Source organism: Dama dama, chromosome 27, assembly GCF_033118175.1.
Source record: "Dama dama isolate Ldn47 chromosome 27, ASM3311817v1, whole genome shotgun sequence".
Lineage (NCBI taxonomy): Eukaryota > Metazoa > Chordata > Mammalia > Artiodactyla > Cervidae > Dama > Dama dama.
The window spans coordinates 58,346,945-58,364,604 of record NC_083707.1 but is presented as its reverse complement, the minus strand read 5'-3'; the positions used below and the strand labels follow the sequence as shown (position 1 = coordinate 58,364,604).

Here is a 17,660-nt window from a genome sequence, read left to right as displayed (position 1 = left end):
TAATTGCAATATCGTGGTGGTTTTGCCATACATCGACAAGAACCAGCCACGGGTGTACGTGTGTCCCCCATCCCTCTGGCTTGTCCCAGAGCACCGGCTTTGAGTGCCCTGCTTCATGCCTCGAACTTGGGCTGGTCATCTATTTCACAGTCCTTGGACAGGGCTGACCAGAGCTCATTACTTGTTTGGCCAGAGGGCTAAGGGACTGGAAACAGACACGCTCTAGTTTCAGGCCTGGGGCTGCCCTCACCTCCCGCGTCCTCCCTTCTACGAAGGAGATTGGGGGGGAAGGGGGCGGGCAGTGTAGACGCTCCAGGGGCTGGGCGGGGAGGGGGAGGCAAAACACGGGCCTGACTCGCGTCCTTGGAAGCCAGCCCCCTACGGGAAGGAGGCGTGTTAAGCCCTCTGCCCCCCGCCTCCTCCCCCGCCCCGGCTCTGCGACCCCGGGGTAAAATGCCAGCGGCCGCCCGCGCTCCGCACGCCGCGCGCGGCGCCCAGCGGAGGAAGGGGCCGGCGGGGAGGGCGCCGCCCAGAGTCGAGCGGAGCGCGTCCGTCTGTCCGGCGTGAGCCTCGGGAGCGACACCTCCCGGACCCCCGCGGGCCCCGCGTCCCCGCCCCGCTGGTGCCCCTGCGCCCCGACCCCCTAGCCGCCCCGAGCCCCCTAGCCCTGCGCGGCGCGCAGGTGGCTCCGACGCCCCCGGCCTCGGGCGCCCCCCGCCGGGCACAGGCAGGCGGCGGCGCGCGCGGAGGAGCCGGGCGCAGGGCTGGAGAGGCGGCCGGCGCCGCCAAGAAGCCGCGAGCGTCCCCGATGGTGCCGCCGCTTCCAAGCCCGGCAGGGGCGGCGAGGGGCCGGCTGGGCAGGAGCCTGGGTCCGCTGCTGCTGCTCCTGGCCCTGGGACACGCGTGGAGCTACCGAGAGGAGCCGGGCGACGGCGACAGGTTCGCGCTGCGGGTCCCTGCTGCGTGCGCGCCGGCTCTCGGGGCGCAGGCGGTACCCTCTCCCCAGCCCATCCCGCCGGTGCCCCACGCGCTCTCGTTTTCCCCCGGCGCTCACCACTCCTGGGCGAAGGAAAGCTTCGCAGACTCCGGGGTAGGAGCCTCTTTCGCGCGCATACCCCGGGCTCTCGCATTCGGGGCTCGGTGACACCGCGCGCCGCCCTCCTGCCGCCGTCGGTGCCCCGCGTCTGCACCTCTTCTCTCTCTTGGGGACCGGGTTCGCTTCGTGGGACCCTCGCCGGGCCCGGACCTCGGGGTCTTCCCCGCGTCCGCGCTCGGGGACCGGCGCCGCCTCGGCGCGCGGGACGCGGATGCCCGGCGCGCACTGCCCCCCGCTCTCGTGCGGAGCGGCCAACCAAGTTCGCCTAACTTTTTCAGAGAAATCTGCTCGGAAAACAACATCGCCACGACCAAGTATCCGTGTCTGAAGCCTTCGGGGGAGCTCACCACGTGCTACAGGTAAGCCCCAGGGCTCGGCTGGCCCGGCAGGCGCGCGCCTGGGCCGGTCGGGGAGGCGGCGCCCGCTGGAGGGGCCCGGAGGCGCGCTCGGGGACCGCGGCCCCCGCGGGGGTGCTCCGTCCTCTCTGGTGCAAACCTTTTTTTTTTTCCTTGTGCGTGTGGTTTCTGAGCCGGAGCAACCACGGGCAACTGAGTGTCCACACCTGGAGTTCATGCTCTCAGAACCCGAGGGCGGTGGTTTTCTGCTCCCCGGGATGCTGGCGTGGTGGTTGGAGAAAAGGTTGCCAGTTTCATGAAGAAAGGGCATGGGACTGTGGGGTAAGCGGTGCGGCATAGCCAGGATGAGTTGATTGCGCTTGCGTTTTGTTTTGAGCATATAAAGTCAACAAGGAAATCCTTAGTCCTTGGCTGTGTGTTGACCTTCTGCCGGGACAGAGTGTAACTTTGTCACGGCCTCTGTGCGGGCGGTGGATAAGGTTGTTCCGTGAAAGCCAAAAGCGTCAAGATCCTTGAGCCACAGAAGAGGATCCGTCTTCCTGAAAATTCGGTCCGTATATCACCTGGGTGCTTGTTAAAAGCAAATGTGGTGAGAGCCAGGGCGTCTGATAGGAAAACTGCCCCCAGGTGGTTTGATTCCCAGCGAGGGGAGTCAGTGTTCCCTGCCTGCAGCCCTCTGAACGTGAGGGGCGGTTCGTTGTCACCATAGGTGACCACAGGCCCTGTCCCCCTGCCTTCACCAGGAGGAGGCGCGCACCCACAAAGACTTGTGAGTTGCCTGCGTTTTAAAGGTATGCTGTTAGAGGTCCAGGGATCACACACTCCCAGCAGACTCCATCTCGGGGAATCCTGCTCTGTCTAGGTGCCAGAATCAATCCTGGGCAGTACAAGGTAACAGAGTAATCCTCAAAGTGAACTTGAAAGAGAAGGAAGTCACCCTAATGATGTGGTAGCAGATGACTCCTCATGGTCTCAGCTGTAAAAAGCTGCGTATGCTCTAAGGCCCAGGTGTGAGTGGTTTCAGGGCTGGTCAATTTAGAGGTACCAAAGCACCGCCAGTCACATCACAGACCACACTTTAGAAATCTGTTGTCAACAGAATGACAGTGATGACTTCAGGAAGGCAACTGTCCTGTGAATCCTTGGGAAGGGATTCTCTGAGCCATGGATGGTAAACACCGAACAGAAATGTGAGTTAGTAGGGAGGACTGCAGTGTGGTTCAGTTGGCAGGTAAAGTCTTGGGGAAGTTATCGGGGTAAGCAAGGTCTACCCAGCTGGGCTTCTGACCTGGTGGTGGCGGCTTCAGGATTCTGCCTGGCTCCAGCCCTGTGTTTCATCTGCACTGTTTCTTAGGACTCATTTCCCCCCATCACCACAGCATAAAACCTCTGATTTAACATGGAACGTGCCCCTGAGATGGTTTGCTCATTATTTGGTCCCTGAAAGTCAGGCTGCCCATAAGTCAATGCCAGTTACAGAATGCATGTCCAATTTTAAGAAGCAATGAGAGCCCGAGTAGCCTTCTAAGCTGATTTCATTCGTTACGCTGTTGCTATCATTCCCACCCACCCCCCCCACCCCACCCCCACCAAGCCCCGAAACTTTTAAAAACTGTTTTTTCCTACACTGAGACTCTACAGGAGACATGAGCAGTGTCTTGATGTGTTTTCATTAACCACTACTCAAACGGCTTATGAGAGCTAACAAAATGGGTATCTTCCTAGGAGAAAAGAGCTTGGAGGGATGGGAGGATGTTTTCAGCTGGAGAAGATGGTGCCTGTGATTATTGTCTCTCTGGTTTTCCTCTCAGAGTTCTGAGTGTACTTCACTGACTTTATGCGACTTCCATAGTTCAGTAACTTCCTGGAGACAGTCAGCTGGCAGCTGCTGTCCCTGTTTTGAACCCCGAGGATGGAGGGACGCCGTGTGCTGGTTGGTTTGTGAATCCTGTCGTCTTGGCCCTGGAGGCCCTTGCTCCTCCTGGCGTGGTCTGGAAATTGGCACAGGCGTCATCTGGGAGCTTGTATTGTCTTGGGGCCCTGCCCAGCCCTCCCGATCCAGAACTTGCATGTTAATGAGATGTGCATGAAGGCTTGAAGGGCTGCCATGGAAACCAGTGTCTCAACATGAGTCACGGTGCAGGCCCACTTGGACAGATCCTCAGGAGCTCAGAGGCCTCCACAGTTGAGCGGGTAGTTAGTCCTTCTACCACATTGACATAAAACCAGAGAAAGAGCCAGCCTTCCAGGAAGCTGGACTCGTCAACTGTTGGATGACCCTTAATTAAGCTGAGGGAAGTGTGTCTGACTGCAGAGAATCCCAGTTTTAATAGAAGTCTCCTTGTGAAAGGATTTTTGCACAAGAGAATGGATCCCGGAAGTCACTCCGGAATTGTAGAAAGTGATTTTTTTAACACCGACTTTTGAAAAATCGTTGGCGTGGAGGATGAGTTTAATATTAAATAAGTAAACAAATATCGTAGATGTGGGTTATAAATCTGATCTACCATTATTCCTGAAAGTATATGGAGACTTAAGTGTCATAATATGGGTAAGAGAAAGATGGGGTGGGAATAATATTTGTCCTGGACCCTACCACTACCTGCGTACAACTGTTTTCCATGGTTTTACCTAAGCAGCATCTTTCCACTTTATATTAAAGGACAGTTGGAGGACTTACTGTATATTCAGCACAGTCCTTGCACTTTATGTACACATAGCTCTAATTGCTCAAAGCCACTCTGTAGCGTGTGGGTGTCTGTTTTGCAGAGGGAACTGAAGCTCTGGGATTTAGTCCACTTGCCCAGAGTCGCAAAGTTAACACACGTGCCAGTCCAGGTTTCTCTGACTTCAAAGCCTGGGACCTTTTATCACCCTGGAGGTGTCTACAGATGAGCCTGAACTTCCAGATCTGAGATCTAAGTAAGGAAGACCATAAATGTAAATAGATACAAATTCAAGACAAGCAGTTGGTAATGCCAGCATCCGCCGTGACCACAGTGGTTTTGTGAGTTGCCATGGCCCTTGATCTATCTCAAACAATTGACTTTATGTTATCATATTATGCACAGAATTGGTTTATGCATAGAGAGCTTTCCTTCCCTGTAGGGTTTCTTTCATCTTAATCACAGTCTCTGTCTCTAGAGACTCTACACCACTGTGCTTTGAGCCAAGTCCCTGAAGTTGATGAAATGCTGAATGAGTGCCTTTGGCAGCTTAAAGGACACATTCGCTCAGTGTTATAATCTGACATACGGTAGAGCATATCTTTTACCAGTAGTTAAGATTTTACAGTTTGTGTGACTTATCTAGGCTCTAAATTTATTTTACCCAAGCATATAAAGTTATCATGGCATTTACCCTCTTGTGGCTAATAGTTTTTTTCCTGTTCCCAAACCATGTAATTTTTGAACAAAATGTTTGGGTTTACTTTTTGTTATTTAGTTGCTAAGTCATGTCTGACTCTCTTCGCTCCATAGCCCTCCAGGCTCTTCTGTCCACAGGATTTCCCAGGCAATAATACCTGAGTGGGTTGCCTTTACCTTCTCCAGGGGGTCTTCCTGGAACAGGGCTCAAACCTGGGTCTCCTGCATTGGCAGGTGGATACTTTTTACAGCTGAGCCACTGGGTCTCATCAGTAAAATGACATGTTAAAGGATTTTTTAAAACCAGAAAATGCATTTGAGTGTAGGACACATTAAGACATCAACTGGAGTTTGTATCCAATAAGCATGCTAGTTAAGTCTTTGGATACATGAGCCGATTAAGGATTTGAGCACCTAATATGTGCTTAAGATGGTCCTAGAAAACCCTTGAGCAGTCTCTGGTCAAGTTTTGCAGAATTGACTTTTCAACCAAGGACTCTAACTGTAACCAATATACAGTGTACATGACTGAGTTCAGAGTTGTGTGGTTTAGATTATCAGTGATGGGGGAAGAGATTAGAAGCACCTAGGAATGGCTTTATGGACTTGGTTGTTTTTAAGTGATTTTTTTTTTTTTTTTAAACAGAAGGGTTTGTGTTTATTGCATTCACTCTGATCCTCAGCTGTGTGGTTCACAGACCTCCAGTGGAGGCCCTCAGCTCTATTAGTCTCATCAGTGGTGCCTCATTAGGGTCACGTTCCCATGGGAAATAATGACACTGGGATGTGAAAACTCCCACTTCAAGATAATGCAGTAGCATTGCCAAATCCTGTTAGCATATGGAAGTTAGCGTGATATTTCTGCAAATGTGTTTACTTGGAAATTGGAGAGCAAGAAGGTCGCTTCATTAGAGCAGCAATATTCAGACAGAGAGCCCGGGACTCTAGCTAAGTCTCCGTTGGAGACAAGGCTGGAGAATATCCTCTCTGCCAAGTCTCTGAGTTCCTACACAGGGCTTTGATTGTGTCAAACATGCATAGTATAAAAAACTCCATGCCCCGGTTTGAATTTAGGCTCTCCTGCTTGTTCTATAACCTTGAACATTCCCTAGTCTCTGTTTTCGTTTTCTCCTTGGAATACGTGAGGACCGTGTTAGTACTGGAGTGACAAGGTTACAGGGAAGATGACCTGATGCGCGCAGGCCGCCCTCGACGGACAGCACCCCTCAAGCTCCCCGTGCCTCCCTTCATCCTGCGCCCTGAGTGCACGTACTGAGTGCTCAGCGGACATCTGCTGAGTTTTGAACTTGACAGTCGAAATTTTTGAAAGAGCAAATTCAGACCAGAGCCAGAAACCCTGAGGGTGTTTATGCAGCAGTCACACGTCAGCTGTTTTTAGATGCTTTTCCAAATGTAGGCTAGCCCAGAAATCTAGCGCCTTGGGAAAATCACAAAAAGGTTATCTTTTGCTTCCTCTCTCCTACCTGACTACACAATGTCTTTATTCCTGTAACTATGAAAGCAGGCGGCAGGCGTAGCTACCCCTGTTTTAGAGGCGCGTAGAGGCTTGCTGTCTGCCCAGGGTCCTGAAGGGACTTACCGGCAGAGACGAGGTCCTCAGCCCAGTTCTGGTCTCTGCCTGCTGCCTCCCATCCTGTGGGCCGCATAGCTCAGGACCAGCTCCGAGGGCGGCTCTGAGCAACTGTTGGCTTAATCAGGGCTTGTGGGCCCCCTTGGAAAGAGCACTTGTGTCTTTATGACGACCACCGTATTCCTACCATAAGGAGGAAGCAGTCCCAGTGTCGTGAAGAGCGGAGCCAGGGACAGGTGGGCATGGCTTCGTGCCAAGCCGCCCGAGTCGCAGCTGTGTTGGAGGGCACCTGCTGGCTGGTTAGCTTGCGAAGCCCCTGAGTCATCTGTCCTCTCAGTCACGACTGTAGCCTCAGATGCTAGTCCTCAGCCTGGACGGAGCCCACGCGCATTGTCTGTGTGCATACGAGTGGATGAATGTCAATGTTACCAGTAAACAAAAAAATATGACCCGTCTTTTAGGTCTTCCCAGAACTTCTGTTGCTATCAGAGTATGTCTTCTTTTCTAGCTCTTTTTTTTTTTTTTTCCTTCTAGAAACCGGATTCCTTGCCCCTCTGAGATGCTGCCGTTGTTTGCATGAGTTCCCACCTTGACCTGCTTCCCTTTAGTTGCAGATGTGTTACGGGAGCTGACTCGGGCAGGCCTAGCTCACTCTGTGAGCTTGTTACTCTGATAATAGCTGAAGAGGACCTGGGCAGTTCCACCTGGCGTGATGCCCGTAGACGCTGGTTTGGAAGCGGTGCTGGGTCAGTTTTACGGGGGAATCTCCCTCCCTCCCACACCCTGTTGTCTAGCTTGAGCAGGTGTCCGAGGAGGGTAGGGGGCATGGTGGAGGATGTTGGCCCAGGCAAGCTTCTGTCTCACTTTTCACTCATTCTCTGTGGAACAAGACAAAACAATAGGAAACAGCTGACCATTGAACTGACCTCGAAAGGCCTTGTGGTCACTGGTGTCCTTTGGGACTGGGTCTAGGTGTTACTCTCTGTCCCGGGAGTTGTCGATGCCTGACTTTCTATATTCACTTCAGTTCATCTTTTCTAAGTGGGAGATGGGTGCACCCAGAAAAAGCAAGTACTCTTTCTTCTAGAACACTCCGTCTTCTCAGGTGGTGCTTTGCCTTTCAGTCAGCGGTTTAAGTGTCAGCCTACAGCGTCTGCAGATTTAACTACCCTCCTGGGTGATGGGACCCGCACCACTCCAGTGCATTAGAGAAGCTCCCTGATCCAGGCCACGGCTGACTGTCTGGAGAACCAAGGTCTCCATGCGGTCTGTTTGCTTTTTTTTTTTTTTTTTTAGTTTATTGCTTTTTATTTGGAGGATGAAAAGGTAATCGGCTGTACCATCTGCAGCTTCTCTCCTGCCAAGCCAGGTTCTTTTCTGTAAAGTCGTTGACCAGTTTCAAAGTTTTACCAACAATTTCGTTCACTTATTCAGAGCTTACTATGTGCCAAGCACTTAAAATGTGTATGTGGTATATAAACATGAGTTGTTTTTACTCTGAAAAAAATATATATATGTGAATAAGGCAGGAAAAAACCCCCCCAAAATCTCTGCCCTCATGGAATGCATGGATTTTAATTCCGTTTATTCAGTAAAGGGGTTTCGAGCTGAGGATGTCCTTGGGGACGTTTATAAGATGATTATCTTTGGCTCACAACCAATGTCACATTTGGGGAGCTAAAAGCTTAATTTCCTGTGGCCCAGCTGTATTCTTTCAGCAAGAGAAGCCCCACAGCTCCAGGCCAGGGACCCGAGAAGCTGGGGATAGTGGTAACTAATGTGTTTTGTTTTTTTTTTTTCCTGCTAGCAGGAAAATAGCACGTGCCACAAGTCCCTTGCTTCTAAGAATTATTGGAATGTGAAGCATTACAGACAGAAAGTGAATTCTCTGGCTGTGTCCTGCGAGGCAGCATCAGAATTGACCACCTAGGAGCAGAGAGCTCGTCGGGACCAGCTCACCTCAGCAGGGTTGCCCCATGTTTCCCAGCGGTAACTTTTAAGCAGGGTGTTAAGGGAAGGCCAACCCCTCCTGCAGTCCTGACTCTCCTAATAACACAGCCCAGGTCCATGTTCATAAATGTTTCTAAACCTTCTGGACAGTCTGTTTTCAGCCTATAGAGGACAGAGCCACATTACGTCCACATGTTTAATTTCAAGCAAAGGACAGGCTTCCCTGGTGGCTCAGTGGTAGAGAATCCGCCTGCAATGCAGGAGTCTTAGGTTCGATCCCTGGGTGGGGAAGATCCCCTGGAGAAGGAGATGGCAACCCACTCCAGTATTCTGGCCTGGAGAATCCCATGGACAGAGGAGCCTGGCGGGCTGCAGTCCGTGGGAATCGCAGAGAGTCAGACACGAATTAGTGATTGAACCACTACCACCCAGCAGCAGACATCTTTCCAGCTTCGAGGTGTGATCCGTGTGAGTCAAAAGCAGGCGTCCGAGTCTGGAAGGACGGATGTGTTGCCTCCTCGTTCGGGGTGTCAGAACGTGAATAGGTCATCTTTCCGTGCCCTTTGTGATTTCAGAGACTTGAACCACACCCCTTCCAGCCTTATCCGTTCTCCGCCTTTACACGGCTTGCCCACTGCCCTGGGAGTGTCCCTGGCATTCGCCCCTGCTCTAGTGAGGCCCTCATTCGTAGTCCTCTGGGAATGCCAGGGGCGTCTGTCAGCCCGATGGCTGCTGCTGCGGAGAGCTGGTGGGAAGCCGGAGGGCCCTCTGCACGGGGATCTGACTCTGGAAATTTGGTATAAAGCAGGGATTGGTCTTTATGCAACCCACAATCTGAGAATGTTTTTTACCTTTTTATAGAAAAAAAATTCTGGCCGCGCTGGGCCCTCACTGCCGCGAGGGCTTTCTCTAGATGCGGTGAGCGGGGGCTCCTCTCCAGTTGAGATGCGCGGGCTTCCCCCTGCGGTGGCTTCTTTTGTTGCTGAGCGTGGGCTCTGGGCACGCAGGCTCGTTAGTCGCGGGGCACTGGCCTAGGGTCTTCCCAGCAGGTGGAGTCTTCCCAGACCAGGGTTTGAACCCACGTCCCCTGCATCGGCAGGCGGAGGATTCTTAACCAGTGGGCCACTTGGGATGTCCCTTATGTTTTTGAAAGGATTACACTAAGCAACAGACCTTACTTAGCCCCACATCTCAGATATTCACCGTCTGGCCCTTCTCCAGGAAAAGTCTGCCGCCTTCTGAAGAGCCATCTTAATGCCAAGATGGGAGTGGGCTTCTCCATTCGCCTGTGACCTTGCCCACGGGTCTGAGTCCTCAAGGAGGTCATCTTGGAGATGTTTAGGCAGCTTCATCTTTGGGGCCTGCACTTTTGTGTGGCCATATTTTATTGTATCTGGTCTCTGGCCTGAGCGGTTTTGATTGTGACTTGGTTTCCTGATCTTGAGGAATCAATCATAGCTATTGTTGAGCTGGAACTTTATCTCCAGTCATCTTCCCTTAAATGATTCTCTGAGTGACTGTGACTTGTCAGAAGCTGGTTTTACTGCAAGTAGCTCAGCTAACTTACTGCCGCTTGTCTGCGTGTTCCCAAGACTGGCCTTCCTCTGCCAGCTGAGTAATCCCTGGGTTGCCTTGGCGGATGGCCCGCCGCCCCTAGTTCCATACTTTGCTAATTCCCTGCTTGCATATTCATCGTCACATGCTTTGACTCAGGGCCAACTCTCCATAAACTTGTGAGCCTGGAATTTCTACAGTGGAAAATGGCACATTCAAAAATCAAATGATGGTGTATATATTTGGGTGAGGGACACACATCTAGAGGGACCCGGAGGAATAGTCATGTTCGATGATGAGTACCCTCAGTCAGAGTTGCAACATCCCCCTTTTCCTTTTATGGCTGAAAGTATCATAGCGTGGCTCCGTTGCACTGTGCACCACATCGGTGATTAAACTGCTGAACTTAAACTCTGAACCGCCTTTTAAGAATGCCACGTCTTTGATTCCGTAAAGATCACGGAGACGCCTAGAGAGGGATGCCTTTGGACACCGAGTGTGGGGGAAGAAGGAAAGAACTGTTGAAAGGGAATGTTCTGAGTGAGGGGAGCAGGACCTCTGAGGGTATTTTGGAGAAAGAGGAGGAGGAAAATGTTGGCATGCTCCGCCTGACATGTTAGGAAAGTGAAAAGTGCTGCGGGGTGGAGGAAAGAGGAAAAATCCAGGCATAAACACTTGATCAGGAGAGTACCCTGTGGAGATGAAGTCAGGAGAGAAAAAGGTGTTTCTCAGACGCAGCAGACCGTGGTGCAGAGGGGTCGGGGCACTTTCCGGTCGTGATGAGTGCATTCTGTGTCCTGACTGTCTTACACAGCTGCCTGCATTCCTGGCAACTCCTCACACTTGCACTTAAAATAGATGAATTTTATCTGATATAATTATTCCTCAATAAGGGCTTCCCAGCTGGCTCAGTGGTGATGAATCCACCTGCCAATGCAGGAGGCCCAGGTTCGATCCCTGGGTCGGGAAGATCCCCTGGAGACGGGCCTGGCAACCCACTCCAGTGTTCTTGCCTGGAGAATCCCAGGGACAGAGGAGCCCGGTGGGCACAGTCCATGGGGTCGCAAAAAGAGTCAGACACGACTTAGTGACTAAACAACAACAATTTCTCAAAACTAATTTTTATGTGTTTACTTGAAAGGTTAGTTTCTATGACATTGGATTTTTCCCATACATCAAGTATCTAAATAAGTTATATTTTTTAGTCACAGAAAAAAAAAATGTTTCTGTTGAAGTCACGTGGGAGCCTGTGACCTTGGTAACCAGCCATTTTAACTGACTCAGCTGAGCAGAGGTTAAATGAAAGGCAAGCTAAGCTTTAAATGTCGACAGATTGACGAATGCAGTTTCCATAGCGTCCTGCTTGTGTTCAGCGCGATTCCTTCCGAGGCTGCTGCTGCTGTTAAGTCGCTTCAGCCGTGTCCGACTCTGTGCGACCCCATAGACGGCAGCCCACCAGGCTCCCCCGTCCCTGGGATTCTCCAGGCAAGAACACTGGAGTGGGTTGCCATTTCCTTCTCCAATGCGTGAGAGTGAAAAGTGAAAGTGAAGTCTCTCAGTCGTGTCCAACTCTGAGATCCCACGGATGGCAGCCCACCAGGCTCCCCGGTCCATGGGATTTTCCAGGCAAGAGTACTGGAGTGGGGTGCCATTGCCTTCTCCGCCTTCTGAGCCTGGAGCCCATCTAAGCGGCGGCGCGGGGACCCGGCCTCGACTTTCCTTCCAGCTGTCCCTTCTCCCTGCTTCCCTTGGCATCACTCGCGGTAATGCGTCCATGTTTCACTCTGGAATTTCCCTCTAGTGAAATGGCTCACAGCCTTTGTGGTGAAAAATTGCAAGGCAGAGAGGAGGTTGGCTTCCTGGGAGGCCAGAAAGACCACAAGACTGCTCATTGGAGGCAATGTCATTGCAAAAAAATAATAATAAAGCACTGGAATTTAGTTCTGGAAGATTCTGAAAGGTTAGAGGACTCTAGAATGTAACATTCATGAGGTTTTATCTCTGAGAAAGTTTGGCTGCAAGATTTTAATTCTGTCAAAAGCAATGTTAATATTCTGTCAGTTTTCTGTAAGTCACTCTTGCCCATCGGCTGGGAGGATACAGGGAGAGAGAAGTGTGGAGCTCTATAAAATCTATGTGGGGGTCACTCAATCAGGTGACCTTTTATATCTGCCTGGAATCCAGCTGAGAGGAGGGGAGAGGAAGCAGAGGGTGGGTCTGGGGGAGCTTTGGATACAAAACCAGAAATCGGAGATACGAGAGCCCGAGTGCTTTCCTCTTGACTGCGCCGTGCGCGAAGGCTCACAGTCAGAAACCAGCTTGTTGTCCTGTGAGCCCCCTCTCAGGTGCCAGGGCAGGTGCGTGGCAGAGCTGCGGTTCTAAACCACAGTCTGACTCCACTGGACACTTCTGGAAGGCCTGAGAGTTACGGCCACCTTGGCTTCTGCCAGCCGCGGTTTAAGAGATGCATAGACCCAGGGAGGAGGAAGCTAGAGGTAAGGACGTCAGTCCTGCTGGTGACAACGTACGTTGGACACGTCGTCAAAAGTGGACGAACACCCATCTCCCCTCTCCCCTGACCGTGTTAGTTTGCCAGGAATGCCTAGGCAAACTACCATAGACTGGGAGGCTTCACCAAGAGGTTCTCTTGCAGCTCTGGAGGCCGGAGGGCTGGGACGAGGGTGGGGGCAGGGTTGATCCCTCCCGAGGCCTGGCCCTGCCTTGCCGATGGCTGTCTGGCGTCTTCACACGGCTCCCTCTGATCTTGTCTGTCCTGGTCTTCGTCTTATATGGACACCAGGTCCCACTGCATCACGGCCCATTCTCATGTCTCACTTTAACTCAGTGGCCTGTTTAAAGCTCTGGTCTCTAAACAGTCATGTTCTCTGGTACTGGACTTAGGACTCCAAGGTCTGAGTTTTGGAAGGACACAGTTCAGCCCTTCACGTCCCCCGCCAGTAACGCCCAGCATGTCCCAGGGCCAGGTAATGAAGGGGATCCTTTCATGCACACTGACTTCCGTGGGCATCACTGTCCACCACGACGGTCCTGAGTTATCCAGTGAAATTAAAGCACATTCATCGACGCCACTGAGGAAGGAAAAGGGCTAAACTGTAACACTGTTAGAGATGACCCAGAGCCAAACGTCCGAGGCTCTGATCTGTTCTCACTCCCCGCATCGAGACATCATCATTACGATGCTGAAGCCCTCCGCCCAGACCTATGGAATCCAAATCTGTGTTTTCGCAGGTCCCTTGGTGTTGCCTGCACTTTCGGGGAGGCTGAGTGGTAAAGAACCTGCCTGCCTAGGCAAAAGACGCCAGAGCCTCGAGTTCGATCTCTGGGTTGGGAAGATCTCCTGGAGGAGGAGGGCATGGCAGCCCACTCCAGTCTTCTTGCCTGGAAATCCCGTAGACAGAGGAGCCTGGCGGGCTACAGTCCCTGGGGTCACAATAGAGTTGGGCACGCCTTGGCGACTAGGCAGCAGTCACTGGTGTTTCTGACGCGCGTTAGACTGAGGAGTGCGTCCTGAGGGTCAGCGTGCTGCTGCAGGGCCCTGTCTGCTCACGTGGCTGTCCTTTGCTTCCTGCTTGCAAAGCACTGCCTGTGATAGAACAGCCTAGACTGCACGTGGAGATCATCCGGTGAGCCTAAAAAGCAATCCCGCTGTCCAGATGGCTCCCTAGACCAGTTGCTTCTAACTCCAGAGATGGGTGTCGGGCACTGGGAATATTTTTTTTAATTGACTTTTAATTGAAGGATAATTGCTTTACAACATCCTGTTGGTTTCTGCCGCACACGAATCGGCCACAGGTGTACATGTGTCCCCTCCCACCCCTCTGGGTTGTCACAAGGCCCCGGTCTGAGCTCCCTAAGTCATTCAGCAAACTCCTCCTGGCCGTCTGTTCCACGCACGGCAGGTGCGTGGTTCCAAGCCTCTCTCTCCATTCATCCCATCCTCGTCCCCTCCCCTCCCCTCCCCTCCCCCCCCTCCCATGTCTGTAAGTCTGTCCTCTGTGTCTGCGTCTCCATTGCTGCCCTGCGAATAGTTCATCCGTACCGTCCTTCTCGAGTCCATAGAATCAGTTCATCCGTACCATCTTTCTAGAGCCCATAGAATTGGTTCATCTGTACCATCTTTCTCGAGTCCGTATATGGCCCCAGACATTTTTGAAGCTCTTCGATTCCATCACTCAGCCAAGGTTGAAAACCTGGGGGAGCAGAAAGCCGAAGGGAGTGGGCCGCCTGGTTCTCTGCCCGGGGAGAAGCGGTCCTCATGCCTGCCTTCTGTGGCCTGTAGGCCTGATCCTCGGGTCCTGTGTGGTCACGGCAGGTCCACGCCCCTCAGCAGGGACGTTGGCCGCTAAAGCTGGTGTCAGTGCCTGGCAGCCCCCGTCTTCTCTGTGGGTCCTGCTTTCCCTTCCTGCCGTTGCTTTCTCCTCTGAGTCGGTGGTTTCCAGGGGCATTCAGGGGAGCGGTGAAGTGGCTGGGTGGGTCAAGAAGGGTGGCCCGTTCCTTGTAAGCCTGGTCTGTCTTAGGCTGGTCGGCCCTAAATCCCACAAATTCCATCATTTCTCATTTGCTCTCGCAGCCTCTCTGCCTGGTGTTTGGACCTACTTAGTGACCTTCATTGCATTTTGTTAAAAAAAGTTTGCTTCTACCGAGATATAAACACAGCTCAGCATATTGTAAGTGAACACTTCTCAGCGTCAACCTGTGTTTTTCTTTCCTTGTAAGAAGCGCTGTTTTTTTCCCCACGTCGTGTGATAGGGAGTCTCTGCTGGCAGGTTCTTTTCCCATCCCGTTTTTGTGTTGCCCTTCAACTCCTCAGGCCTCCCCTCTGAAAACTCGAGGAGCTTCTCAACCCCCAGCCGACACAAGCTTTTTATAGCTTTGCATTAACTCTAACAAAACAAAACTACGAGCTTTGTGGTTCTACTGTGTAGTTATCACCTAAGCCCTATATTTACCATATGGCCTTAATCCAGGCAGTCCCCAAATAGGTCCATGTGGAATGCAGTGTTGCATGCATATAATTACATCTTTTTTTGAGTAGCGTGGCAATCCTGCTGTTAAATCATAGAAATAGAAGTTATTATAAATTAAGAAAGGAAAGGTAATTGCATTTCCTGGGTAGATGTTCTCTTGAGGTTCTTAATATAATGGATTTCTTTGAATTGGAGGCTGGCAAGATGTAAAGTGGTTCATAAATGATCTGAGTTCTTAACCGATGTCCCGAGTCTGAGTGTGGCACTCTGTTAGAAAGGATACGATGGGGTGGAGCTTGAAAACCTTAGGTGGAAGTGTGAAAGGAGCCTAACAATTTATGAGGCACTCCTGCCGTCCCCACTGTCTCCAAGTCCTTTCCCAGAGGGCCCTAGGTTTGGGAAACACATTTCCAGCTGTTCGCACACATGAATATTACCATCTGTGAAGGGCATCTTGAGGTCTGGGACAACGGGTGCTCAAGGCTGGATGCTCTGGTCTGGTGGCCCTGGAAGTGCGACTGCCCTCCTGCTGCCCCGGGGCAGGGGGAGATTGAGGTCTCGGCACACCTGGAGCCCTTTCTGGGCAGTGAGGGCATGTGTGTGTCTGTCTGTCTGTCCGTATGTATGTGCGTGTATGGGGATGCTCCAGTGTGGACCACTCCCCTTGCAGCTCTTAGCCGTCAAGCTCTGTTGGTTCAAAAGCTGTTCTTCTGAATCCTGCCTCTCCAGTGACTCCTTCCTTGGCTTTTAAAAAAATTTATGTATTTTTTAATTGAGGGATAATTGCTTTACAGAGTTTTGTTGTTTTCTGCCAGACCTCAGCGTGAATCAGCCGTGGGTGTACATGTGTCCCCTCCGGCTGGACCCCCCCCTCCCCATCCCACGCCTCTGGGTTGGTTCAGAGCCCCTGTTTGAGCCTTGGCTGTCTTTTACAGCAGTTTCTGCTGTCCGTCCTTTAAAATAGTGACTCGGACCCTCTGAGGATATTTATTCACCCCTTAGCTTACACACAGCTTGCCTCTGGATCGTCCTGACACAGCTGGTTATGTGCTCATGTGAGTACCTTCGATGTGACGGAAGTCTTCATTTGGTGCAGCCCCGGGTGCCGTGGGGACCACAGTAGACTCCTTGAGCTTGAAGAGAGGAAGGTTTCGTCTATGCCTCTTAGGACTTTCCACCTGAGGCACTTGACTCCCAGGGGAAATTGACATCATGATGATGAGCGGAAAACACCTTTTTAGAGATGTGTGTAGGGGAAGAAGTAAAGGCACGAGAAAGAGGTGATCGTCTTTCTCTTTCAACTTTACTTTTTTGGTGTGATAGCAATACTTGCTCTTGACGGGTTTTACATCATGAATGACTTGGAACAGGGGATCCCAAATAATCTTACCCCTCCAGGATAACAACAGCCAAGGGACCGGAGTATCTTTTCCTGATGTTTTCTGGGCCTTTACTAACGAACATACTTGCAGTTGTTACTAAATGGGCTGGTTCTGCAATTGCTTTTTTCAAGCAGCAGTAGGTAAAGAACACTCACCCTGATGTGGGATGCTGACTCCTTTTTACAGTGTGGTGTTTCATTGTGTGGAGGCATCACAATCCATCTCTGCACTGGAGAGCTCTTTATAAAGCGGTTAGCAGAGGCTGAGGGTTTCAGTGGGTTCATTTAAGATGCAGATGTCAAATATGTCACGTTTTACCTGAATGAGTCGGCAGAGAAGAATCTAGAGTCACCAGATAGAGTTTTGGTCTGGAACGTGCAGGATGCAGCCTCCAGGGTGGCCCTGGGACGTGTGGCCAGGGGTCCCCGTAACCCCCTGGCTTTGGTCCTCACTGTGGGAGGGTGGGGCTCTGATCCGGTTCCTTCCAGCTCTGGCGGTCTGTGACCCATCGCTCCCTGCCCCGCAGAGAGCAAAGTGAACAGAAGCCAGCTTTGCTTACAGCGCAGGGGGTTTGCTTGACATGAGGAAGGCCGTTGTGAAGTGTAGATACGTGGGGCAGTCTGGATTCTTATCTCTAACCAGCCTGAGAAGCAGGAGAGCCATCTGTGAGCTGTCCTCTCTTAAATGCCTTGGGTAGTTTTTCTTACTCTGTGTGTGTGCTCCGTCGTGTCCGACTCTCTGCGACCCCATGGACTGTAGCCCACCAGGCTCCTCTGTCCGTGGCATTTCCCAGGCCAGACTCCTGGAGTGGGTTGCTATTTCCTTCTCCAGGGGATCTTCCGGATCCAAGGATCGAACTCACATCTCTGGGTGTCTCCTGCCTTGGCAGGTGGACTCTTGACCACTGGCATCACCTGGGAAGCTCTAGTGATTTAATTAAAGAGAAAAGAAATCTTTTTTACTCGCCAAGCATATACTGTAGAAAGCGCCCTTCTCTTTGCTGCAAGCACATGCGGGGTGAGCCCGGGGGACCTTCACAGCGTTAAGTTCTCCCTACCCTGTCCTGTTTGCTCTTGTTTTTCTTCCAGATATGCTGTCCCACAGATTAGGGAATGAGGCTAAGTGTCAGTTTCTTAAGAAAGAGCCGTGCTCCCGTGGTGAACCTCCCCTCTTCTAGAGAGGATAAATTGTTTGACCTGGGGAGAAGGAAATGGCAACCCACTCCAGTATTCTTGCCTGGAGAATCCCATGGACAGGCTCCAGTCCATGGGGTTGCAGAGAGTCAGACACGGCTGAGCGACTAAATAGCAGCAGGGGAGACATGGTAATAAAGATGGGAAGGGAGGGTGACATCAGATGAGGAAGGTTTCCCATAAAA

At 51.8% G+C, this 17,660-nt stretch overlaps 1 protein-coding gene across 2 annotated transcripts in view; it reads left to right on the top strand.

Moving 5' to 3' along the window:
* Positions 1-781: 781 nt before the first annotated feature.
* Positions 782-17,660, top strand: part of CCBE1 (collagen and calcium binding EGF domains 1) — a 224,987-nt gene continuing 208,108 nt past the window's right edge. For both annotated transcript variants that reach the window (XM_061131352.1, XM_061131351.1), the window contains exons 1-2: positions 782-939; positions 1,375-1,455. In XM_061131352.1, coding sequence (XP_060987335.1) covers positions 809-939; positions 1,375-1,455 — 212 coding nt within the window. In that variant the 5' untranslated portion in view covers positions 782-808. The remainder of the gene's footprint in view (positions 940-1,374; positions 1,456-17,660) is intronic.